The sequence below is a fragment of the Lytechinus variegatus genome, chromosome 10, assembly GCF_018143015.1.
Source record: "Lytechinus variegatus isolate NC3 chromosome 10, Lvar_3.0, whole genome shotgun sequence".
In the NCBI taxonomy this organism is placed as follows: Eukaryota; Metazoa; Echinodermata; class Echinoidea; order Temnopleuroida; family Toxopneustidae; genus Lytechinus; species Lytechinus variegatus.
In genome coordinates this window covers 20,497,488-20,523,500 of record NC_054749.1, presented here as the reverse complement: position 1 = coordinate 20,523,500, position 26,013 = coordinate 20,497,488, and the positions used below count along the sequence as shown (strand labels likewise).

General features: G+C 35.5%; 2 protein-coding genes and 1 non-coding gene across 4 annotated transcripts in view; 1 reads left to right on the top strand and 2 right to left on the bottom strand.

The window, feature by feature from the left end:
* Positions 1 to 825: 825 nt before the first annotated feature.
* TRNAD-GUC lies at positions 826 to 897 on the bottom strand. Its single transcript has one exon. It is a non-coding gene; the product is annotated as a tRNA-Asp (tRNA).
* Positions 898 to 2,787: 1,890 nt separating this feature from the next.
* On the top strand, positions 2,788 to 16,298 carry LOC121423323 (tektin-3-like). The gene is made up of 6 exons (XM_041618678.1): positions 2,788 to 3,808; positions 5,864 to 5,934; positions 10,849 to 10,992; positions 14,292 to 14,514; positions 14,992 to 15,146; positions 15,458 to 16,298. The coding sequence occupies exons 1-6, from the start codon at positions 3,116 to 3,118 to the stop codon at positions 15,678 to 15,680; spliced, it is 1,509 nt and encodes a 502-aa protein (XP_041474612.1). The 5' UTR covers positions 2,788 to 3,115; the 3' UTR covers positions 15,681 to 16,298.
* A 6,501-nt stretch (positions 16,299 to 22,799) lies between these two features.
* Positions 22,800 to 26,013, bottom strand: part of LOC121423243 — a 60,205-nt gene continuing 56,991 nt past the window's right edge. For both annotated transcript variants that reach the window (XM_041618564.1, XM_041618565.1), the window contains 2 exons: positions 24,678 to 24,947; positions 22,800 to 24,123 (listed from right to left, as the gene is read on the bottom strand). In XM_041618564.1, the coding sequence (XP_041474498.1) occupies positions 23,960 to 24,123; positions 24,678 to 24,947 (434 nt within the window). In that variant the 3' untranslated portion in view covers positions 22,800 to 23,959. The remainder of the gene's footprint in view (positions 24,124 to 24,677; positions 24,948 to 26,013) is intronic.

Sequence of the window (26,013 nt, the reverse complement as noted above, 5' to 3'; positions counted from 1 at the left end):
TAAAAAGAGAAAAATCCAACAAGCATAACACTGAAAATTAATCAAAATCGGATGCAAAATAAGAAAGTTATGACATTTTTAAGTTTCGCTTAATTTCACAAAAAAAATCTCGGTTAGTATGCCAATGAGGGAACTGATGACATCACTCACTCACTCACTATTTCTTTTGTATTTTATTATAATTTATGAAACATGAAATGTTCTGATTTTCTCATCATTGTCCTGTGTTTTATTTCTCTCTTAACATGTGGAATTAGCATTGTTTAACATTTTATGGTTCAGTCAAGTTGATCCTTACTGTTAAATCTTTAAAATTGAAATATTGTATAATTCAAACAATAAAAAACTAAAGAAATAGGGATTTTTTATTAAGTAGTTTTTATTGACAACTTCAACTCATATACAAAATAAAATATATATAGCAAATAGAAGTTTGATGTCTTTACAAATTGATAAATACCTTGACAACTTATAAATTTAACACCATTTTTTCTTAAGTGTTACAATAAAACACAATATCAGACATCTTCCAATACATAATTATAAATAACACTGATGATAATAAAATGCATTAAGAATAAACTTCTACAATAAATTAAACATATTGTTTTTTTCCAGTGTAAAATATTTTTTTAACAGGTGCACACCAAGTTACCATTAATGCCTATAACATTTCCATTTATTTGAAAGCAGGATAAAAGAGCATTGCACATTAAATGCCTTGCTCACAGGCATAGGTGCCGCGGCCGGGGATCGAACCCCAGACTTTTTCTGTATAGCCAGGCGCCTTAGACCACTCGGCCACGGCACCTCCAAAAAATTAACCTCCTTGGCGGGGAATCGAACCCCGGTCTTCCGCGTGACAGGCGGAGATACTCACCACTATACTACCAAGGAATTGGTTAAGGGACATTATCAAATCTCTCTTATGTGTGTGACTAAATTGTGCATATTCATAAACTATTTTGTGAAAAATAAGCGAAACTTTAAAATGTCAGAACTTTCTAATTTTACATCCGATTTTGATGAAATTTTCAGCATTATGCTTATCTGATTTTTTTGTATTGATTCAAATCAACATTTTTCTGAGGTGGACTTGACCTTTATGATAAGGGGTGGTATTCTGAGGTCATTTCATCTTTAAAATATTTTACTTCATCTTTAGAAAAAAAAATGAAATTGGTATTCTGAGATGAGTTTTATGAATAACGACTTTTATTTCTCATTATGAATATGAAATTTTATCTTGCGTATCAGATAATATTTAGAGGCGCTAAAAGGAGTATCACTTGTTAAACATGTTAAAGAAAATACAAGATTCTTGTCAAAATTGATACACGAATACTGATTTCGATTCTATTCGTTTACATGCGGTGATACGTGTATTTTTTTTTTTTTTTACAAAACAAACGTTTCATCTTGTAAATTTTAAGTACCCATCTAATATATTATTTATTCAAACAGATTGTTTTGAGATGTGTATTAAGATGGAGTACGTCATCAGAGACAATGGAATTCATTTGATTGAAGGTGACATCACTCTCTCTAATTCTCAGATTATCACAATTTGTTCGTCAAAGACATTAATCCTTTCGTCCTCTCGAGCTCGATCATGGACACATCATCCCTCAGGCCACGCTCTCACAAGGATTAGAAGATTGGACTTCTTTTCTCAACTTGACAAGGAAATATCGATTTATGAATGAGCGTAAGCGGACAATACAGTGCCACAGTTACACTTACGAAACAATCTCCGAACTGACCTACGGTGTGTAATTAAAAATTGTGAATAAAGCTTTGATCGATTTGGGAATCGAATTGTTTGAAGGGACTGAACATATATGATTTTAGTTTGCGGACATGAATAGTCTTTATGGAACAGACATGATAATGGCGAGTAGTATAATCCTCTAATGTTTCCGAGGGTGTATTTGATGGCTCCACAAAAATGATCACTATAACATTCTGGAAAAATGTTTTAAATGATTATTGGTAAAGAGGTCTTTGATAAATTTCGGGGTGAAAAAATAGTTAAGAGGACAAGTCCCGCACCCCAACAGAAAGTTGATTTGAATAAAAACAGAAAAATCTAACACACACCCACACACCCAAACACACACACACACATATATATATATATATATGAACTTGCTGTCCACACAAAATTATTGGTTGAAACTCTTTCCCATTCTGGGTAGCTTTAAACCAGTAATGTGTACAACTTATATCCTAATGGCATACTTCACCCCTAGATCAATTCCAAAGTTTATTAAGAAAAATTATGTATGATTGCATGGACATTAAGATATACCTATATATTCTTTTTTTAAATACATTTTTATGCTTAATTGTTCAACTTTTTATAGGCTATTCCCAACCAACGTTGCATGTGCTCATGAAAGTAACAACCCTGACAGGCAATTTACTTTTTTATTGAGTTTTGAGAGATAAAGTTGAAAATATGTACAATTCTTGAAAAATTTCTGAAAGATGTAGATTAGCCCCGGTACTGGAAATGATAGTGTGGTGTTATTGAAAACTACTGCATGTCTGTGTGTATGAGACTAGTTTGATTTTATTGGCTGATATCATCGGATAGATTTCATTCACCCTTTTGTGTCTGTCCCACTAGCCATTCACCGGTATCCAAGGCATTGTCTCTCCCGTACTTTGGCAAGGTACAAGCCGGTCGCGAGGTTCCAACATGGCGTCCTTAGCAACAGCGTTCTAAAGGGCAGAGTCCACCAAGCGTGACTATCGCAAAGCGGGGTGCTTCCGTGGTGGTATCTATAAACACAAAAGTAGTTTGTCGTGCAGGGTGGGTACACGCGCGCTGCTGCAGCCAAGTCTGCCACTTTATATTCTAATTTTGTCTAATTCGGACAAAATATCACCAGGATATCCGAGTGAACACAAATCTTCTCACTGAGTTGAACTTGGAAGATTATTATCAAATTTCCAACAACCATCATATTTATTTTGTCTAATCGTTGGAGGATTATCTCGCACGCGGGACAATATTTATAATCGGATTGTGGACACGAGTGAAGATTATTTCACTTTCAATACTTATTAACTGTACTTCGTGTGGAAAATAAGTGAAAAATCAGTCAAGATGCAGGAATACAGTGGCCAGACGATGACTTCGAGTTATTTCAAGGCGCAGCCGACAATCGGGTCAAGTTTTCTACCACCCCTTGAGAGCACGATGCGCGCCTCCTACAAGAGCTATGCCCCACCATTCGTGGTGAGCCAATCCCTCCAACTCCCATGGAAGCCTTCGGCAAGCTACCGTGGAGCCCAGCAGTCCATGCCCATGACCCGAAGTGCACCGGAGCTCAACCCGAGCACCCTTTACCGAGATGATACCATGATGAAGGTACCCCCATTGATGCCTTCCGCGAGGACCGCCCTGTTCTCCAAGTACACCCCTCATGACTGGTTCAAGAGCAACAACACCAACTACCGATCCTCCGATATGACACGAGGTGCCGCCCAGCGACTTCGAGACGAGAACGTTCGCATCTGCCATGACACCGACGCCCGAACCGTCAAGACGCAGCAAGAATCAAGCAAGAATCTTGGTGATCGTGTCTGCGACATCAACTTCTGGAAGTCCGAGGTCACCCACGAGTTGGACGAGATGGGTAGGGAGATCAACGATGTCACAGAGTGGAAGAGGAGGCTGGAGAATGCGCTGAAGAATACCGAAGGCCCCCTCCAGATCGCACAGGAATGCCTCTTCAATCGAGAGAAAAGACAAGGAATAGATCTCGTCAACGATGCCGTCGAGAAAGAACTTATCAGGGTAACGTATATCCCTTAACTTCTCTTCTCTTTTAGATCTTTACTTTTTTATATTACTCATGTATCAATTATTGTGTTGATGTGCTATCAGGACTTGCGCCTTCTTATTCAGAGTTTCATAAAGTTCATTTTATTTTATTAGATAATAAGATTTTTTTCAATTTTCTGTTGAGTTAAAAGCGAGTATACATGTATATCTAGTATTTCATTCTATCCATAAATCTTGGTTTTTGTTTAGCATACATCTATCTTTAACGGGTCCTTGCATTTTACACAGTATATAAAAAAATGTTGTGACCCGCCCCCCCCCCCCATGCAAGACAAAATATAGAAATTGCATGAGAAAGGTTCAGGTCATCACAATATAGAAATATTGTTTTGATTGTCATTCTAAGTTCCACTAAAAGTAGCAGAATAATAAACATGATAATTAAGGCGCCAAAATATTTTCATTGGTCTGAAATTGGCTCTCTTAAAATCTCAGTGCCTGGACCAAAAATACACCTGTTTTGTTTACCAAATAGAGGATCCCCTTTGGCGAGGTAAAGGGGGGAGCCAGAGTGACAATAAAATCTCTTTTAAATATATGCTCTCTACTCCAGTAAAGATCCACTTCAAATCTTGTCTTTGTTCATCAGTGTGCCTTATGGCTCAGTGAAACTCTCTAAAAACACTCGTCGCCTCCAAAATACAATTTGCAAACAACTTTCACTGATGCCGACCTCTGTACTCCGTGTCTATGGGATAGATCCCAACTCAATACTACATGTATGGGCTAGAGTTTACAAACGATGATGTGAAAATAATTTCATATATCAATGTGGAAATAGAATTGAGAGAGGAGAACCTAGTATTATCTTTTTATTGAAAGAAAACAAGAAACATTAAAAAATGATGCAAAACTAATAATAATTTGCGAATTCATTTTTTTACGGTAGCCTCTGAAATACAATTCACTTTCCATCTGAAAATCATTTTTGCGCCGTTCTTAAACAAACAAAACTTCATTGAATCACAACAATGATTTTTAAAGTTATAGACAAGAGTTTATATATATTTAACTTTCTTATAACTTGAGAATCATTTTCATTATGTTCTCAAGATAAAAAAAATAAATGAATTAATCTTTCAAAGTTTCTGGATTGTAGATTTAATGATAAAGTTCCCTAGATTAATTAGAACCCTCTGTTGTGAAAAGTATAACAAGCACACATGGTGACTCCTCAGAACGCAATGCGCATGACGGTTACCATAGCGAAGACAATGCTAATGGGGTGGAGCTATTGTGAATCCATGGTACCAAGAACAATAGATTACATGTCTGCATTGTCTATTGAACATAAACACAGCGAGCGAGATCCACGTGTGTTCGATCTTGCATTCGCGCTCCCATTGGCCTGTCTCCGTCGTGACGTAATCGCAACCTCCCGAACTTCTTCATTCATAAAAACTGAAGAACATTATTGACGTACTGTTCACATACATTTCGGATGCCCGTAGGCTGAAGCCAATTATAATCCTTTCACTCTTAAAAAAAAGAACAATTTCTTTATAATGCGAATTTGACGAGTTTCTTCTCTAGATTAGTAAAAGTTAACTCGTAAATGGCTTAATTGAAAGTTTCATAATCATGCTGAACTCATGCAGAATTACATTCGGTTTAATGTACATAATGATATTCTGATAATGTGGGATAAAATAGAACAACACATTTTCTTCATTAGTTCACAACATTATGACAATTCTGGCACGGATACTGCTTAATAGCGCGTTGTGAGTCAGATGTTTTAATCTTTCTTTTTCAAGAGTGGGATTCTCGTCACAACAGAAAGATTTGATAATCTTTAGTTATCTATTCTTTATAAATGCTTTATCATAATTAAATATTGTTTTGTATCCTTGGTTACTTCCATTAATGAGCAGAAAACCCCGGCAGAAAACTCACATAATATTCTCTGTCTTTTTACATTTTCACAGTTTTCACTGACTGTAAGTATTCAGATATGTATAGGACATTATTTCTTATTAACTATTGTTTTCACTTTCTCTTTAACAGGAAGTCAACACGATAAGGAAGAGTCAAGATCACTTGAAGAAGATGATTGATAGAGCAAACAGTCAACTAAGGTAGGGTGTTTCACCTGTTAAAAAATGACAAAATTCCCCCCCTTGTATGCCGTTTCCGACCCTATATTCACCAAAATCATGACAGTTCAATTAAATGGTTTATAATGGACTGGGTACCCATAGATAAGTTACGAATAGAACCCCATTATAATGTTCCATATTCCTTGAATTCTGACTTATATTCGGTCTTTTTCAAAATCTAATTCACAGTCTTTTTCGAAATCTAATTCCCAAAATACCGATAAATATTCTGTTCAAGATGTGATTTGATTGTGGCTATAACAAAAGTTAAATCAATTTAAACCCAGGATTCAATTTACGTGAAACCTGTGTACCCTCGAACATTCGTGAATCCTTCCAGGCAGTGGACTGAGCTATGAAACTTTTGGTGAAGAGATTGACGAAATGTAACTTTCTTTACTTGGCATATTTATTCAATTATTTCGTCAAAATCTTTTCTCATTATTTTGCTTGTTCTAGTTTTTGAAAGAACAATAATATTTTAGTCAAGTGAAAAGCTTCCATCCGGCCCTTAGACATGTTAGATTTCACTATTTTTGTGCAGACGTTATAAAATAGTTGCTATAGTTATGAACTGTAATGCAGCACAGTTAGTCGTTCGACAAAGCAGTTAGCAGCTGTTTAAGACACCTGCATCATTTTGTTCAATAAATGTTAAATACAACCATCATTGAATGAGCTAAATACATAATGAATGGCAAACGGTTAATGTTAGCGGTATATAGGCTAAATCGTCGTAAATTATTTGAAATATTTTCAAATTTGTACACCCTTGTTGTTCCCACTGATGCATCCGATTTTTGTAAGAAACGAAGAGTAAATTTGATTATTTTTAGCTCGATGGGTTTTTATTTCTTGCAATGTCTCATAAGCCCAAGAATATCTGTTGACTCTTTCGAGAAACCAGGCATATTGAGCCCATTTATATTGTAATTGAAGTGATTATGGATTTCACAATGTTGCTTTAGATTAGTAGGCGAATCGAAAGAGTCCAAGAACAGACTACTTTTCGACTGGCGATGGAACTGAAGGAACAGGGGGGGGGTATCCGTTAGATATCTTCCTGTTCGTAAACTTCGTGAGACCTAACTAATCCATCGTTTTGCCATTTAACTGTCGTCAAATGCGAATCCAACTAGATTTATGACCCTTCTTACAACAAACTGTTTGGTAGATCTTTTGATGGATAAGTGCCCTTTATAACAATAAAAAAATATCATTGACGCAAGTTGGCAGTAAAAGTACACCGAGCGTGAACCCACAAATCCGGGTCATGTTTAATTCCCACTTCTTTGGAAAACAGGAAAGTTCGGAGAAAGAAACTTTTTTAAGGCGTGTCCTATTGAAATACAAGACTCTTAAAACAGCAACCTGTTTTCCCCTATTAATTCTTTTTAGATCGTTCTACCACAGTCGCCTTTATATTTATTTACATGTACTACGTCATCATTAAATCTGTCATTAAAATGCTTTCACAAGTTGAAATAATCACACCAGGCGCACGCTTAAAACAGGAAATCACAGTGACATTTTCTGTTGGTTTTCTTATAAACTGGTGTAATTGGATATATGTTACCATCGCGACAATTTGTTAAATAAACATTGCGTTGACAGAGTAAATTAAAGGTTTGCCATAAATTGTAGAGTCTGACCTGCCTTTTATTGATTATGACAAGAGCTCATTACTCTCTGTTAAAAAGACTGTCATGTCCACGCTATGAGATCCATAGCCCAGTTCTTGTTTTAAAACTGTTTCTGAATACATTTTTTTTAAATGGTTAGATTATTAATCTCGATCAAAAAGTTTTACAAAGTATTGTATCTAAGTGTCGAAGTAAACCACTCTATTTCATAAGCATAATAAAGTCTCACGGACTTGAACCGATTTTTAGCGATTTCAAGCATCTTCCACAGAAACCTAGTAACTCAACAATGTCCGCTCGCGTCGTGCCATAAAACGCTCTTCAGCAAATATTGATATTGGCGATATATTGACTTATATAGGGGCCAGTATTTTAATTGTCGAGTTGCTGGACACATTATAACTGGCACGTTATCTATATGAAACTTGGCAATAAAGCAATGGATGCTATAGGAAAGAAATAAGGAAAGGTTTCGTTTTCCTTTTATTTTGAAAAAATAAATCTAAACTGGAATGACAATATTATTATTCCATCATTTATTAATAAGAGAGGGTACGCTACACCGTAATCTATAATATCAACTCTTTCGTAATGACGATGGAAAATGCACAGGAAAACAGATCTCTGTTAAAGGGGCCCAACAAAAATAATATGTCATTACAAGTCACACAAAGTGCATTGGAACAATTTGTTACTTTTACTCTCATAACTGTCTATCCATGAATAACGTAGAATGATTTTTGACGCCGTATCGCCCGCCCTTAGCTATCCAATCAATTTAGGATCCAATTTAATTTAGATATCAAGAGTCAACAGTCCTCTCCATGGAGATCGTGACATCTCTCATCAATCGTTGATTCAATATTAAAACGCTTGCTGCGTCGTCTCTTCCGGGTATAAAAGTTTGGAATTTTAGCAACACTGTTGGTTTGATTGATCAAATTATACCTGAAACTGTTTAGATCAATTTCAGTATCTAGTGCGGATGTTTGACCTGCCATGAATTCAGCGGTGCGGCAGCGGTGCAAGGTCATAAATGATGATCGTAATGTGATGGTCATATTGTTGGTGTGGTTGATACGGAGACCTGTCATAAATCTTGTACAGATTGTGGTCATATTTCATATGGGGAAGATACTTTGTAAGCCTCACCGTCAGCTTCCACAAAATACTCCGATAAAAATACAGTATTACGATGGGAAGTACAACCATTACAGACATCTGTCCGTATTAGCGTTCCAAATTTCATGCAACCGGTAATTTATGATCCTCTATTCGGTTTTATTTAGTGATAATTTAAATTGAATTGAATGATTTACTGCGTATTTATTTCAAATATTCACTGAAAATAGCAGCCAAAGGCTGAATTACATTCAGTTTACGAAATATATACAGACATAATTTATAGAAAATACAACTTGGAATAAAATAGGCAAATATCAATACCACAATATGACTATACTATACATATTATTATGAAATTAATTGAAATTCTCAGCATATGAGAAGAAAGCCTCAGAGGTAGAATAAAGTACATGTATAGTGAGAACACGGTTAGATAGGAAAAGACAGAATGAAAAAAAGAGGACGAGAGGGAGACAGAAACGAAGTAAAAGAGGTGGGGGTATTTAACAAAGATGGGAAAATTTTCGTAAATAGTAATTATAATGCAACAAATGGAACATTAAAGAACAAAGATAAGATATTAAACATTCCCTGACTTTAATTTATTATTTTTTCTTCAAATTAATACATCAAAGGATAATCAATTGTTTATTATAAAATGATTTAATTATAAAATGGGTGTGGAAAGAGTGTATTTCGTAAATATTATAATGGTGATTACGTCTTCATTGTTGTACAAAATACATTATAGGAACTACGCCTAAGTAAAATGCAGTTAGATAATGTGGACTGCATCTCCCACTCGACCGACCTATGCATGTTGTCTCTTCCGTCGTATAGTAACATATTTCATTCAACATTCTCAATGTGTTGAAACATGAGAATGTCTAACATTTGACCTCCACGACTCCGGGATGCGGAGTATAAACATCCTTGAAGTTGAATTTCAAAACATACCCCTACCCCCCCCCCCCCGCCCCTCCGACGACCCCCAACTTGATCCTGTGAGTCCCGTTGCATGAAAGACACTAATTTGCCATCCAATGGAAACTACTGTGTTAGTCATTGAAAATCACGGCCTCTATATGAAAGATACCAGTTAAGTGACTTTGGTGCAAAGGCCGGGGCACAGATAAAAAAAAATTTGCGACGAATATTTGGAATATCAAACAACATTCTTCAGTGTTTGCTTGTAAATATTTCAGTCGTGAGGATATCAATTGAGGATGAAGAGTATATTCATTTGAAAAATACACAATCACCATGATTGCATTTGATTTAAAAGATAATTACTTCAGCAGCCGGTTTATTTATTTCAATGGCTTTGCCCTTATCTCACATTTTCAAGTTGAAGTATCTATTGCATTTCTATTGCCTTTCGAATACTTATATATCATTGATATTGATCACATGTGATATGCAGTATGTTTGTATGCTTATACTTAGTCTCAAAGTTCGACAACATGGTAACAATAAGATATCTCCTCAATGTCAATGATTTCATGCACATTTTCAAACATGTCTGGCGATGTTTACGTGATTTGGGTTAATGAATTTGGAGTATTGTTACAAATCCTTCTCACTCATCCCATTTCTTTTGATCTTGAGAAAGATTTTATTTTTAAAGGTTATCGAACCTACCTTCTTTCCCCATATATTTTACATAACATAGGAGCATCATGTTTATTCATGAATTCTAACCAAACCTTTTCAGAGTATCCCCCATTAATACCAGACGTTCCTATTTCGATAAAACCGAAATCTTAATTTTGGCCATTGTCTTGTAACATACAAATTTAAAATTAATGACTTGACAAAATTTGTTGATTCTTCTTAATATTTTTCGTTTAGACTAAATAATATCTCTTTGCATGTCACGTTTGATATGTAAATAAAAATGAAAGCATTACTGTTACAGCAGGATTGTCAAGTTGTTCGGAAAGATGGGATGTTCATGAAATTTGTAAATTTGTATTTTTACACAACCGGGCACTAATCACTTGCCAATTAATGGTTACATATATCATTTAAATTACTTGCTTTTAATTTTTTCATGTCTATTCATTAATGTCTATTTAATACATAATATTCAAAGTTTGATAATTTTTTTTTTTATCAATTTCAGTATGGACCGAGCAGCACAACACGAGCTTGAGAAGGACCTAACTGATAAATTCCGTGCTCTATCTATTGATAACAAGTGTCATCAGCTCAGCAACACCTCATCAGGGCTTGGATACTTCCGAGGAGTGGAAGGCGTTGATCAGACGTAAGTATTCACACGTTCCTTTCCCATCCCTACTGGAAAAATCACAGTATAAACACAGTGTGAACCCAAGGTTCACCAAATAAAGATGCCCCAATTTAGCGCAATGTGAACGCATATATAGTCACTCATTGAAAATACTCTATGAACACAGTCATGACAGTGACTGACTTTTTAATCGGAACATTATCACGTTGGCGTAGCATTATGTTCACATTAATTGGCGTGCTGTGTAGTTTATATACATATTTCAACACAGATGAGATAAATAAATTTCAATGTACAAAATATGTTTTCAGCGTATCCGTATGTACAATAATAAAACGAAACAAACAAATCGTTAACAGAAAATATACTACAAAACTCATATTATAAGCAGTAATAAACATTAAGTGGAAATTACAGAAAATCATTAATACACGAATAGATGTTCGTTTTGTAGTATTTTGTTTTTTCTGCAAGACACAGATATGAATTATATTTTTTTATATAAAAGAGGGTTTTTTAATATGGTTTTTAATTTGATTTAATATAAAGATTCAGTCGATTTTCATATCATATGGCTTCCCCGTGTAGCCTCGGAAAAAGAAACAGGGGCTACCTTCATCCTTGCATTTTGTGAATTTCAAGTACTTTGGTGAAAATGCAATGTTGGGCAAGGGCTCCATTGTACCTGTTGTTGGACGAAGAAAATGGATCACAAGATAATGTAGTACCAGAAAAGGTGAACACTTTTCAGGTCCATCTTAAAATTGAACCTTGGAATCTGAGCGAACTAAAATCCTACTTGAATTAAGAACGTTGAGAATGTTAATAAGTTTTCTTCAGTTTGAGAAAGAGCCTCCCAGCATGTTTTCATATGATCTGTAATCGCCCCTTTGAAGACGTCTTTTGTGATTATCAGTGAGGCTTGAGGGGATATCTTATAACTAAACAACATGCGGATTATCTTTAGAAATAAGACGGGAATAGGTGAAATTGAATAAATCATGCAAGCTTTATACTAAGTCATCACGTCGGCATTATAGGTCCTAATTCTGTTTTGATTCTAGACAAGGTAAATTTAATATTTTACTTTTTGCTCAATCTTGCCACTCCGAAAATGTGTTAAAAACGAGCAATTCTACTGTGTTCATGTAAAGGGTCGATTCCGAATTGCCGCCCGTTCAGTCTCGGCGCAAAGGGAGCGACGCGGTCGCCTTGGAAACCTTCCATGGTAACGAGGCTCCCCGCTCGCTCGCCTAGTCCGCCACCTGTAGAGTTGGCAGCGGGCAGACGACCAAACCCCTTTCACTGTATCGATTTTTGTCCTGTAAATTATCGATCATTAACTATTCAAAGTTAACGTGGCGGGTCCCCTATTTACTAAAGATGTGTTGGTTGAATGGGGCCAATGTGTGTAGCTCTTAAGAATTTATTCAAACTAGCAGAACGAAACACTGATCAATTTTTCAGCTGCCGATGTTTGCTTTTGATAGAGGTCGATAATGACATGTTAGCACATTCTTTGCGATAAAGGGAAATTAGACATTAAGAATACATTGACAACTGCATGAAATATTAAAATTATACAGTTTTATTCGTTTGAAATATTTCAAAAATTCAATTGTTTAATCAAATTCCTCCGTCTAAAACATGTAAAGCATTTAGCATTTCCCAAATAACGTTTGACACTTGATCCCTATGATTCCAATTTGCAGAAAATTGATAATTTTCCAAATATTAGCCACCCTGGAATTTTATTTTCATGATGTATATAGGTAGGACATCGATCACCTTCAACATATTTTATTTTGTTTGAGACCCTTGACACAGATGAACCAGGTCAATGAAGCGAAACTCATTGCTGTCAAGTTTAGAGCCAGGATATCGCAAAACTGATCGCTCTGTCAAAACATTTTCGCCAAGTTCCTTTCAAACATAAATATTGTATTACCCGGTAACACAACTCCCGTGTCAGAAAATTAAGATCATGAACCTTCTTATTGATACGGCACTTTACTCAAGATAAACATGATTTAAGAATCACTTGTTTGACTTTCTTGGCTTACTTCTTAAAATAAACAGAGGGAACAAAACAAACCTCCTGCTAAGTTAACACAAAAGGGACTAAGTTCGTATTTGATTAAAAGAACACTTAGCGATCAAACGTTAGCAGCGTTGAAAAGCGTCGTGATGTTTCGTTGGAAACAGTTACCATGCAACAAGCAGGTCTGTTAGATTGCCGATCTGTTGTTCTTAAGTGATTAATTCTTGGATGGTTAGATCGCTATGGTCGTTTTGCAATTAAAAATTTATGTATTTCACCGAGCAATCAATAAAGCCGTTCACATGGCAATATATTCTATTACCATCATGACCTTGTTGTCCGCTTGGTATCCTATCAGTACACCTTATTGGTATATGCAATCTTGCAATATCAACTATTAAATAGAAATATTAATGATAGGTTAATGCGATCAAAACTTTATTTAGCTTATTGGACTTATTATGATAAATCAATTTTCAAATAGAAAATACAAACACGGGATCAAATGATATGATAGTTACATATTTATCTAAAAACAATTGCCGCGATGATGGGGGTAAGTTGTTTCACTGAATTGGTATCCTGAAAACATTGCCATAGCGATGGCAATTACCCATTTCGTCTCCTGTTTTATAACCTTTCAAGTCAAAGGTTAGCAGGAAACGTACAATGATTTCTTGTGAATGCCATATGAATTATAAAAGCAATTAATATATGTCGAAAGCGATCGGTAGAACGGAATAATGGACCTTTGATAATTTTTTTTTAGCTGCGTTATTTCAAAATCAGAAGCTTTTGTTCCTTTGTTAGACTCGATATTGCGATCAAAATTTAAGTAATATATCACAAAGCGATATTGTTCCTCGTTCTTTCCTTTTGACCCTGTTTTTTTTCTTTTGTCATATATGCTGCTTTCTTGTCTGTTTTCGTTACCATAACAACGCATTTAAATGTTGATCATGACGATGCTGTCCTCTTATAGATATTCGATAAAACATGCCTATACGGCGTTAGCTTCTTTAATGTTTGATATGATTATTATTATATTGTGCAATTTTACATTTTTTAAACTATGAGATTACCCATATGTGTTCATTATTTACAAATTGGATGGATCGATCAATGAGTGTTGAAGTTGCAAGTAACTATGTTTAATATGTTCTTATTCAAGGTCGTAAATTACACTTTGCGCATTGTATTTTCCGTTTTACAAATAACAAAACCAATCAACCAATCATCTTCTGCATTTTTTCCTCTCTTTATCACTCTTTAGTGTGACTGTTCCCGAGAGTTGGGCCAAGTTTAGCAACGATAACATCCTTCGATCGCAACGGGAACGTAACTCCTCCAAGGGATTACGATCCGATATCGACTCATCCCTCCAGGAAACTTCAAATGACATGTGGACCCAGTACAACACTGTCAATGTGGCTTTCTCTGGGAGGATTGCAGAGACCATGGACGCCAGGAATAGCATTCAGGCTCATCTTGCTAAGGTAAGGGTGAAATGTAGATTACAAAAGGTAGAACTTGTAATGCAAAAACAAGAAAGGAAGAAATGAATCCCAAAACATTTGGATCTATTTTTGAGATGCCGAATCGGTTGACCTTTCCTCCTCTAATGATGATTTTCATGGAAACCTTTAATGTATATTTCATCATTTAACACGTTTTATAACCAACCCGTTGAATCATTATGGATCCGCCTGTATGCCTATCATGCACACTATTAATTTGGATCTGAAGTTGATGGAATATACACAAAAGAAGTGTCGTAAATCGTGAATGAAACTATGATTAGGTTAAGGGCTTTATGATCATTTTTGTCGGTTTTGTTTGAAGTTAGATTTTTCTAGAATAAAAGTGATGTAATCCAACTCGAAGGTGTCTTTCATCAATGTTGATTCCTCTCAAAGCAATCAAGCTCTCGATTAGTGCTCAAGACATCTTCACTTCTTCTCTTCTCTCTCCAGGTTCTTCAAGAGATTAATGAGATGGAGAATAACATATCTCTTCTCCGTAAGTCTATCAAGGACAAGGAAGCACCGATGCAGGTTGCTCAGAGCAGGCTAGAGAACAGGACAAGGAGACCCAACGTGGAACTTTGCAGGGATCAACCTCAACACAGGTATGTTATTACCATGACAACCCTATATCATGTGTTGTTAATTATTTCTGTGCTTGTTGCTAACCGCTCGTGGACTAATTATGACTTCTTTTATCGCGACGTAATTTTTGTAAAATTCGTTTTCCATGATGTATTTAAACACCAAAGTGAATTCTTCATTTAATGCAGCCAAAAATAAAGAAATAAGACTACATGTATGTTTTTATTCAGATGAAGAAGTGGGGGCTAGTAAATAAGAAACTATGGTGCTGTTTTAAGTAATTAAACAAGCAAATATTTAAACATTTTTCTTTTATTTTTTTTTCAACCAGGCTTGTTCATGAGGTCGGAGAAATCTACGAGACCGTTGACATTCTTCAGAACCGCCTGCGCGCCGCCGAAAGCGCTCTGCAAGAACTCCTCCGCACCAAGACAACCTTGGAGCACGATCTTGGAGTCAAGAATAACTCCCTCTACGTCGACAAGGAAAAATGCATGGGAACCAGGAAGACCTATCCCACGACAGCTAAGCTAGCTGGGTATAGAGGCCAGTGAGAACTATATAATTAGACTCTGCACCAAGATGTGTAGTTTGTCGAAAAAATAGACAGGACTGCGATATTTATGATATAAAATATTTCAGCTGCTTTGATGCGGGACATCTGTCTTTATGTGATACTACTCACTATGTTTTGCCTTGGACTTGGTATATTTTTCGCCAAATGCAGCTACTTTGCTATCTTATTATCCTCCAGATAGGGATTGTAAGTCCTATTTGTACGGTCAGTAAAGATGGCGATCGTGACATTAAAACGAATCCATGTGCAGGCAGCGCTTGAATTTTTGTTTAAATCTGGCCTCAAAATTAAGACATTGGATTTGATTCATAACATGGTATTGTTCCAGCCATCAACCTTTTTTTAAAAAATAAGGCTCTCTATGAGTATTTTTATGTATCTTTATGAAAGTCGATATCGTTTTTTCTCATTTTGTTTCCAATGTTGAAAACTGAAAAGAGTTTGAAAAGAAACGTAATGCTTTTACGACACAAATCTGTTATAAGGTGTGCTCAAATATCATGTTCTTGATGAAAGTCTTAACTTGACAAGTTTTTAAAGCTTGAGTCAGTATGCCTTTTTAAATCAGGCCATACTTTTAATAGAATAGACAGGCGCATAATGCATTAAAAAAAACTACTGAATTTAATGAAATCAAGACAGTGATTATACTCTATGACAAACAGTAGGCCTTCTATTCAATAATTAAGAAATTATACGCATGTGAATAAAAAAAGAGAATCCGTCCATATTATCTGCAATTTAATCAACTGCCTTTACAATATTATCGTATGCCATATTTATATGTATATAATGGTCACCAATGTGATTAGAAACCATAGAAGTGATGACACGTTGATGCAATGTTAGGCAAAGTATTGAAACGTATCAGTATCCATATTCCAACTTTCAGGGTTTCAAATGCAACTAACCTATGTGAAAAATTGATCATATTTCATGGATACTAATTCAAATTATATCATTAAAAATGATATCTTAGATAAAATTAAGTTAGAACATGTACTTTTAGAAGGAAATATTTATTCTTTGTATTTTTACAGATAACTCTGACTAAAATGTATATTCGAATTGCGCTCCTTTTTAGTTTACAATCGCTGCCAATTAGGTCAATCTGCCTTATTTGTTCATACGACTCTAGCTAGGTTTGGTGTCAATTACCCATTATTGTATTATTATGTATAATGATAATATAAATTTGTATAGATTAATACTATATTATATTTTACTAATGATTTGCATTATTGGAGTAAACGCAACAGTAACGGTTCATTTGATGATTCTAGTATTATTAGTTACTATTATATTACTATTGCGTTTAGACTCTATTTACAAAATCTGAATCCGTCCATTCTTTTTTGTGCATTATTAGCTATATAAGACACTCCTCATATGGTTTTGCTTTTGGCGTTCACGAACACTAAACGTATTGCAGTTTTTTTCATATGAATATTCATTTTGCGTTATAACTTTAATTTTGCGCGTCATATGAAGCTGCAATAAGATGTGTGCGGGGAAAAAACATTTCTAACAAAACCTTATAGGAATAAAACTTTTATTTCGAAACAGGAAGGCATTATTATGATATAATAAATGACAACATCATTTGAGTACAATACCCGACGCGTATCACAAAAGCCTTATGGGGGAGAGTCTTGATTTATAAGCGTTTTGATGAACGTGCAAAAATATTGTTCATTGTTCGGTCGATTTCGGCCATTGTCTTATTCTGCATTTTTGTGTAATGTAATTTTCTTTGAAAGAGTGATTTTGGGAAAATGGAGTTTTCTGTTTGAACAAAGGATGGTTACTAATGTTTTCCTCGGAATGTATCATCCACATTCATGCCAATAATAACGATAATAATTATGCCGTGCCTATATGAAAAGTGTTTTTATATATCTTAAACTGTTCTGTGGCAATAAATTAAATTGAATTATGAACGACCTGTTTTGAGATGAAAGTGGATCGACACTTCGAAAGTGAACAAATTATCATTAATATTGATGGAAAGAAGAGCTTATTTTATCGTTGAAGAGAAATTGAATGAATTATGGAATGCTGTATATATTATGATGGAGAGATATTTCATATTCTAGTGTACAGATAATGCCTTTCCAAACTTTTCGCCTTGTGCATGCCGCAAAACAATCTGAAGCATTATATTGTTTATTTTTTCTTCAAATTGATTAATCAACTATGCAATTGTGAAGTAGTGTCACTCAATATTCTGCCGTTTGGACACGAGTGTGTGTACAGTATTCACGTGTGGACAATAAAAATATCACTAAAATATATCAAATATTACTATAGTATACTTATATCTGTCTTATTTTATGTCGTTGTATTATCAGTGCAATTTCTTGCTGTGCCGAGAATCGGACGTTGACCTGTCTTGACCCTGGCAAATTCCTTTACGTATGACCTTATCAGGGGCCGCGGAACTCAAAGTGGGGGCTGACCATGCAAGAAATTACCATCCTATAGTCATTTTTACGTTTATGTACACGGTTTTGGAAAAAGTGGGGGGGGGGGGGTTTGCTTCAGCCCCCCGCACCCCCGCTTCTGCGGCCCCTGCTTATGAAACAGGGATACACTGGATCATGAGTCACAAAACGAATTTTGATCTTTTTTTTAGTCCCGTTGATTCTTAAATATCATTACTCTATACTTTTAATTATAAAAATTAAAGATATCCTTCAAGCAGACTGGGTATACTGAATTGGTGTATTAATCACATACGGGGAAGAGGAGTGGTCTGTACAAAATTATATCTCATTTTCAAAGAAGAGGTATAAGTCATTACTGGCATTGGATCAATGCCATTGAAATACTAAGAGTAAATATCTTGCAAATTTTAAAGATTCATTTTATATGCAAAACTATATAGCATTTAGAATTAGCATGAATTTCAGTTGATAAGCTGTCTGTAATAGTCAAACATCATTGAAAATCTTCCATTTCCACAATTTCCATTCCCTTTCATTAAGATATATATTTTCCTTTTCCTTAAATTAATTTCTTTATTTTAGGTCCAAACGAAATCCTATTTTAGTGTAGACCAACATTCCTGGCCAAAATTAATTGCCACGAATGTGTTACCAATCATTCTTGTATCCTCTGCAAGGGAAAGTCAGTCCCTTGTCATTAGTGTGAGCAGAAGGGGAAGATAGACAAGTAAAGCTTTAAAACTTGAAAATAGGAGGTAGATATTTTAGAGAAATAATATGAAGCTGTTTCATATGGAAGCTTAAAAGTGCCACCGAGATGTTGAGATAATTATCTCGGGAAGTCGACATCTTGATAGCAAAAGATAAGATGACGAGATCCCAGATCTCATTATGTCGACATCTTTTAGAAGAGATGATGAGATGACAAGATCCCGAATCTCATCATGTCAACATCTTTTAGAAGAGATGATGAGATGACAAGATCCCGGATCTCATCATGTCAACATCTTTAAGAAGAGATGATGAGATGACAAGATCCTGGATCTCATCATGTCAACATCTTTAAGAAGAGATGATGAGATGACAAGATCCCGGATCTCATCATGTTGACATCTTTTAGAAGAGATGATGAGATGACAAGATCCCGGATCTCATCATGTTGACATCTTTTAGAAGAGATGATGAGATGACAAGATCTCGGATCTCATCATGTTGACATCTTGTAGAAGAGATGATCAGATGACAAGATCTTGGATCTCTTCATGTCTACATCCAGTGGAAGAGATGACTATGTCATGATCTCGTAACTCGTCATGTCTACATCTTTAAGAAGAGATGATTAGATGACATGATCATGGATCGAAGATCTTGTCATCTGACCATTTCTTCTAAAAGATGTCGACATGACGAGATCCGGGATCTTGTCATCTCATCATCTCTTCTAAAAGATGTCAACATGATGAGATCTGGGATCTTGTCATCTCGTCATGTCTTCTAAAAGATGTTGACATGATGAGATCCAGGATCTCGTCATCTTATCTTTTGCTATCAAGATGTCGACTTCCCGAGATAATTATCTCAACATCTCGGTGGCACTTTTAAGCTTCCATAGTTTCATGACATTTCTTGAAACTGTTTATAGGTTTCGTTCATATCTATCCAATAGAAATAATGGCCATAATCTATAATGGGCTGGACAAGACGGCGCGCCGCGGCGGAGTTCCGAACAGTTTCCAAGGCGAATTTCGCCCTGTATTGCAAAGACGTTTTCAAATTAAAGGTTCTTACTTGATTAATCTCAATTATAGTTGGTTTCTTATTGCAATTTTCTGTATACAAAGTGTATTTGGTACACATTCATTTTGCTAGATAATCACGGCACCTGATTTGGGAAAAAAATTCCCCTTTAAATTTAATAAGTTTATTATTATTTTTTTAAGTTTTTATTGAAATAAATCATAACAATCACAATATTTACAAATGATTAGCATCATGGAAAAGCATTAAGTCATGAAAAATTACAATAAAAAGAGGCAGATATAAAATTATAATTATCTAAAAGTTTTCAAGAGGGAAGCGTCGAGATAGAAAAAAAAGACCGCCCTAAAGAAAATGAGAACAGAAGCCAAAATAACGAAATCGGACTAGAATGAAGACAAGCAGCTGAAGGATCCCCCGCCCCATTCTCTCTCTCTCTCTCTTTCCCTAAATTTAATAAGTTAGTAATTTTATAACGCACACGAAATGTATCTTCTGTCGCAAACGCCATCTTGTGCCATCCTTTTATTGATGTCCTATGATCCATTATTCAGAGAAAAAAAATGCCAGCTGAAAAATAAATAATTGTTTTGGACTAAAAAGTTAATTCTTTCATTGATTTCTCATGTCGCTTAATAAAATCATTTTATATAACATTACATCATAATGAAATGATCAGGTATTGTTAATATTCTGAAGTAATATTGACATTTATTAAAAGCAATTTTTTATTTCGTAAAATTTATTGCCAAAAAATTAGTATTATTTCATAAATTTGGAAAAGACTGCGACTGCTAATTTAGGCGTACAGATGCGGGGATTTGGGGCGCGCTTGCCTCCCCCCCCAAAAAAAAAGAGATAAAGAAAGGGGAAAAAAGATAAAATGGTGAAATATATTATTTTCTGAATATCATGTCAAAATCTATCACAAAAATTTATTTATTAAATAAGAATTTTGAAATTTTTGCTCTCTCGCTTCGCTCGCTCGCAACTTGAAAAATTACACGGTATGCCATTTCTAGCCACCTCAAAATTTTGGCTCATCACGCCACTGCTGATATGCCAAAGCAAGGTTGTGAAGACTTTGTTATGATTGTTGTTTACGGCGTCGACCTAAATCAAATCGGTATATTCAAGGAAATCCATATAACAACTACACACTGCATCGTTTTTTTTTTTTGAAGATTTGAGGACTTAAGCCCCCTTCTACCATTTAGCTCAGAGACACAAACATGCACCAATATTAAAGTTGGCGGAATACAACTGTAGTCTAATTTAACATGCCGGGTAATCAACCAGAGTAAAGGTGAAACAGATAAAAGTAAGACGGGAGAAGTAGGAAAGGAGAGATTGATGAGGAGGGGGAGGGACAATAAGAAGTGAGATAGGAGAAGGGGAGGAGGGGAGAGAGAGGGAAGGAAGAGGGGAGGAGGATGGATGGATAGGTGCTGATAGGTGGAGAGGTAGAAGAATGCGTAGAATATGGGGAAAGAAAAGAGGGGGCGGGCGTTGGTGTAAGATGAAAATAACTATAAGGTAGGAAAAGGAGAAGCAGGAGGAGATGTTGGAAAAGGAGCTAGGAGAGGCAGGATGATGAGAGGAGGAAGAGGGTAGGAGGAGTGGTGTAATTTTAATTTTCTTGTTGTTTCCGAGAATTGGACGTTGACCTGTCTTGACCATGGCAAACCTTTTATGTAAGACCTTATTAAACAGGAATGTATCCATTGGATCATTAGAGTATAATCACCAAATAAATTTTTAATCCCTTTAATTCTTAAATATCGTTCCTTCTAAAATTATTTTAAAAAATGAAATGTCCCTAAAGCAGATTAGTTTGTGAGTGGGTGTATATTATATTACCTTAGGAGAAGAGGGTTAGGGTGGTCTGTACAAAATTAGACGGCAGGAGGAGAGGTGTTTAATTTTCTTGTTGTTTCCGAGAATTGGATGTTGACAGGAGCTAGGAGAGGCAGGATGATGATAAGAGGAAGAGGGTAGGAGAGGTTGGAGAAGGAGAAATTGGAGGAAATAGGAGAACGAGGGGTAGGAAGAAGAGAGGTTGGAAGAGGAAAAGTACGGAAGGTGAGAGCAGAGATAGGAGGAACTGGTGGCGGAGGAGAAGAGGAGGGACGGGGCTATTATATTTTATGTATTGGGCCGAACTTTGATTTGTTTTTTTCAATAAAATTTTCTTTCTTCTTTTTATAATTACTCATTTTTCAAAACTCAAAACATCTCTGCATGGGCAGTTGCCATGAATTATAGAACACTAGGATAGTAATACAGAGAGTAGCAATAATCATTATCACCTCCGTTAACATCATCGTCATCATCGTCATCATCATCATCATCACCACCACCTCCACCATCATCATCATCATCACCACAATCATCATCATCACAACCATCACCACCACCTCCATCATCATCAACATCATCATCACCACCACCATCATCTTCATCACCACCACCATCATCATCATAATCATCATCATCAACATCAACATCATCATCACCACCACCACCACCACCACCATCATCATCACCATCATCATAATCATAATCATCATCACCATCATCATCAACATCATCATAATCATCATCATCATCACAATAAACATTATCACAACCACTATCAAAGGGATCACATCCACCGTGATTCATCGTTCTCCTACTTGCACTTCCCCGAATTCCTATTTCTTCTCAGTCGTTGCACCGCTTTCTCTTCTCTCTCCGATTCCCTAAATTTTAGCCCCCCCCCCCAAAAAAAAAATGATAGCTGGAAGTTGGAAATTAAACTTCATGGTAGTTCACATTCTTCTTCTTAATTCTACCATCAGCCACAGAAGAAACAAAAACAATGAGGACAAGGCAGAGGAAATGATATGGGGGTAATTCAGGGTAATTTATTAAATTTTCTTTGATGCATTAAGCATTTGGACACATAATCAATCACAAAATGTGATATCGTCATAAAAATATTTCAAGACAAAATTGCCTATGGAAGTTAGACTTTAATAATATCGTCAAATGAAATAAATATTTGGCTCACATTTAAAAATAGTGTTTTCTTGGAATATTTCTAAAGTGGTTAATATACACAGTAGGATAAAAGGTTTTGAAAAGTAAACTTATGAACTGGTGAAAATATGATTTGCACTTTAGATGAATAAGAGGTTCAAAATATACTTTTAAGTTAAACATTTGATCATCTCCTAAACTTTCAACCAGATATCCAATTAACATGAATGTTTGATAATCAAATAATTATAGGAAGCTTTACTAACCAGAATATTATTCATAATTTATTACACCAGTAAAAATGAATAGTCAAAAACATCTTACATTAATTGAACAATAAACATTCGACTTTAGGAATTACAATAATGCAGTTTCCGTGACCTAAAAGGTGATTCCATATTGGTAATAAAAACACCAAATCCTTATGATCTCTGTAACTCCAACCAAATGTTATCAAATATTTTAATTCAAATCTTCACATCTGTGTCTCTAGTGAAATATAATTTTCAGGTTAGAATATTGTACTAAATCAATACAATCTTACAATAGACTGTATTTGTATTCATCAAAGACCATGTTTCATAAAACTGATCAATAAAAATACTACAAATCCATGACAGATCAGTCAATCAAGTGGTGGTATTTTAGTAGATTGCTACACTATTATGAATTTTGTTCTGTATATATGAATTTTGTTCTGTATATGCCATGTGTATAGATATTTGATATTTACACGGTTGTGGACTGTTTTTTTAGGGGTTTTCATGAGGTGTATATTTTGCAACTTTTGCAATGCTTCCATTTGAGTATGGAAGCAGAAAATGCAAGATAATCGAACTATCGCAACAATTACCACATATACAATAATTGATGACTGGTTTTGTGAAACAAGGCTTAGGTTAGATATATCTGAACAATGCATCATCATTTAAAATGTATCATAAAAAGGGAATAAACAGGTTGTAATTGTCTATCCTGAATGCATGAGAAGATGGAATAAATAGATTTAAATAGTTTTAGGAGTGATAGTTTAACCCAGATAGATGACTCTGGGTTTATCGTCTTCTTCGATCTCCTTGCTGAATAATTCCCTGTCGCTTCTCTTCTCAACTTTGATGAAGTCATTGAGTTTACCAACCATGTCATCAAGCTTGAACTTGAGATCATCGCATTCAATCTCAATCTGCTCCTTGCCTGTAGGGTAAAAGAGAAAAGAATGGAGGCAATGATAAATATGAGGAGAGAAGCAAAACAAATTAGAAAAAAAAAACATATTGAAAAAAATAGGTGAAGGACAAGAATGAGGGAAAGAAAAATAAGGAGAAAAAAGGAAGAAAAATAAAATAAAATAAAGAAGTAACAGGAGGAGGGGCATGAGGAGGTTGGAGAAGACAGATGAGATTTATATTTCTACAATAATTGAAAACACGGTTTGACTCATAATGAAACATGTAAAATAATCATTGTTGAATTTTATGATGACTCAACGATGAGCATCTTGATGAAAAAAAAAGATAAATGGAAATATGTATGCAATATTTCATTTAATAAAATGCAAAATTTTTAGTGTGGACATATTTCCCTTTCTACATACCACCTATGCTAATTTGCAAAACAAAAGAGAGTAAAACTGTGTGATGCCAAAAGTTTCTTGATTAAATCACATCTAGAAATATGCTCGTCTATTTTTTCTCTATTTCTTTGACTGAACTTGATGTGGGGATGACTTAATCTAGAGTTAACCATACCTTCAATGTATTCCTGCTTCTTGGCTTTGCGGTCTTCCGTACGTTTCTTGTTGATGCCGGTGAACTTCTTAAAGCGATCTATCATGAAGTCAACGATCTCCAGCTCATTCTTCTTGTTCAGGTTGGCGGCCTTGACGAGCGCAAACGATTCGTTGATGATGGCCAGTAACATGTTGATCATGACCCACATGACGATCACAACGTAGAGGAAGAAGAAGAGAGGTCCTAGATACTGATCAATCTCTAACATAGCAACAAAGTCAAACTTGCCTGCAAGGAGAAAAAATCAGATTGTTGAAAAATGAATTTTTATAATTTTCACGCTGCAAATTTAATATTCACCTTTCAGGGAGAGTATACTGAGGAAGGAGAGAGATCTTTCTTACTTACACACATTCCAATGGAAAGAAATCAATGTTTGTATCATGGAGATGTTGAGATGCTGCAGTCTTTCACTAAAGAAAACCAGTCAATTTTCATAGAGTCTACCTGAAAATCGGTTACACTTCGTAATTCCGAAGGTTCTTTATTCCGAAGTTTCGTAATTCCGAAATTGCCTATACCTCGATGTTCGTTAATCCAAAAACGTAAAAAGGGTTCGTTAATCCGAACATTTGTGGCATTATTCCGAAGGTTCATTAGTCCAAAAACGAAATAAGGTTCGATGTTCCAAAGGCTCATTCATCCGAAAACGAAATAAGGTTCGTTGTTCCAAAGGTTTGTTAAACCGACAACGAAATAAGGTTTGTTTTTTCGAAGATTTGTTAGTCCAAAATGAAATAACGTTGGTTAATCATTTCGTTTTCGGATTAACCTCACTTTGTTTTCGGACGAACGAACCTTCGGAATTACGAACCTCATTTCGTTTTTGGACTAAGGAACCATCGGAATTACGAACCTTCTGAAATACGGACCTTACGGAATTACGAATGTATGCGCTGACAATCAGGTATACTTGGCAGTCCTGCAATTCATATTGAAACTGGATTTGGACAGGGAATAAAAATTTGTTGCACGTGTTGTATTCCTAGCATCATTCATTTGCATGTTGCTTATAAATTTATTTTTTTTGCTTGTATCTTTCTCAGCTTTTATTACACAAAGTGGCACGTCGTGGTTTTGTGGTTACGACTCTCGTCTTTCAATCAGAGGGACGTGGGTTTGAATCCCAGCCATGGTGTGTTTTTCCTTCAGCAAGAATTTTACCCACTCTGTGGTGTATTCAACACAGGTGAAGTGAATGGGTACCTGGCAGAATCATTCCTTGAATGCACCAAGCACCTTTAGCAGCTGGAGCCAAAGCCGGGGTAATATATGGTGCGCCACTGAATAGGCA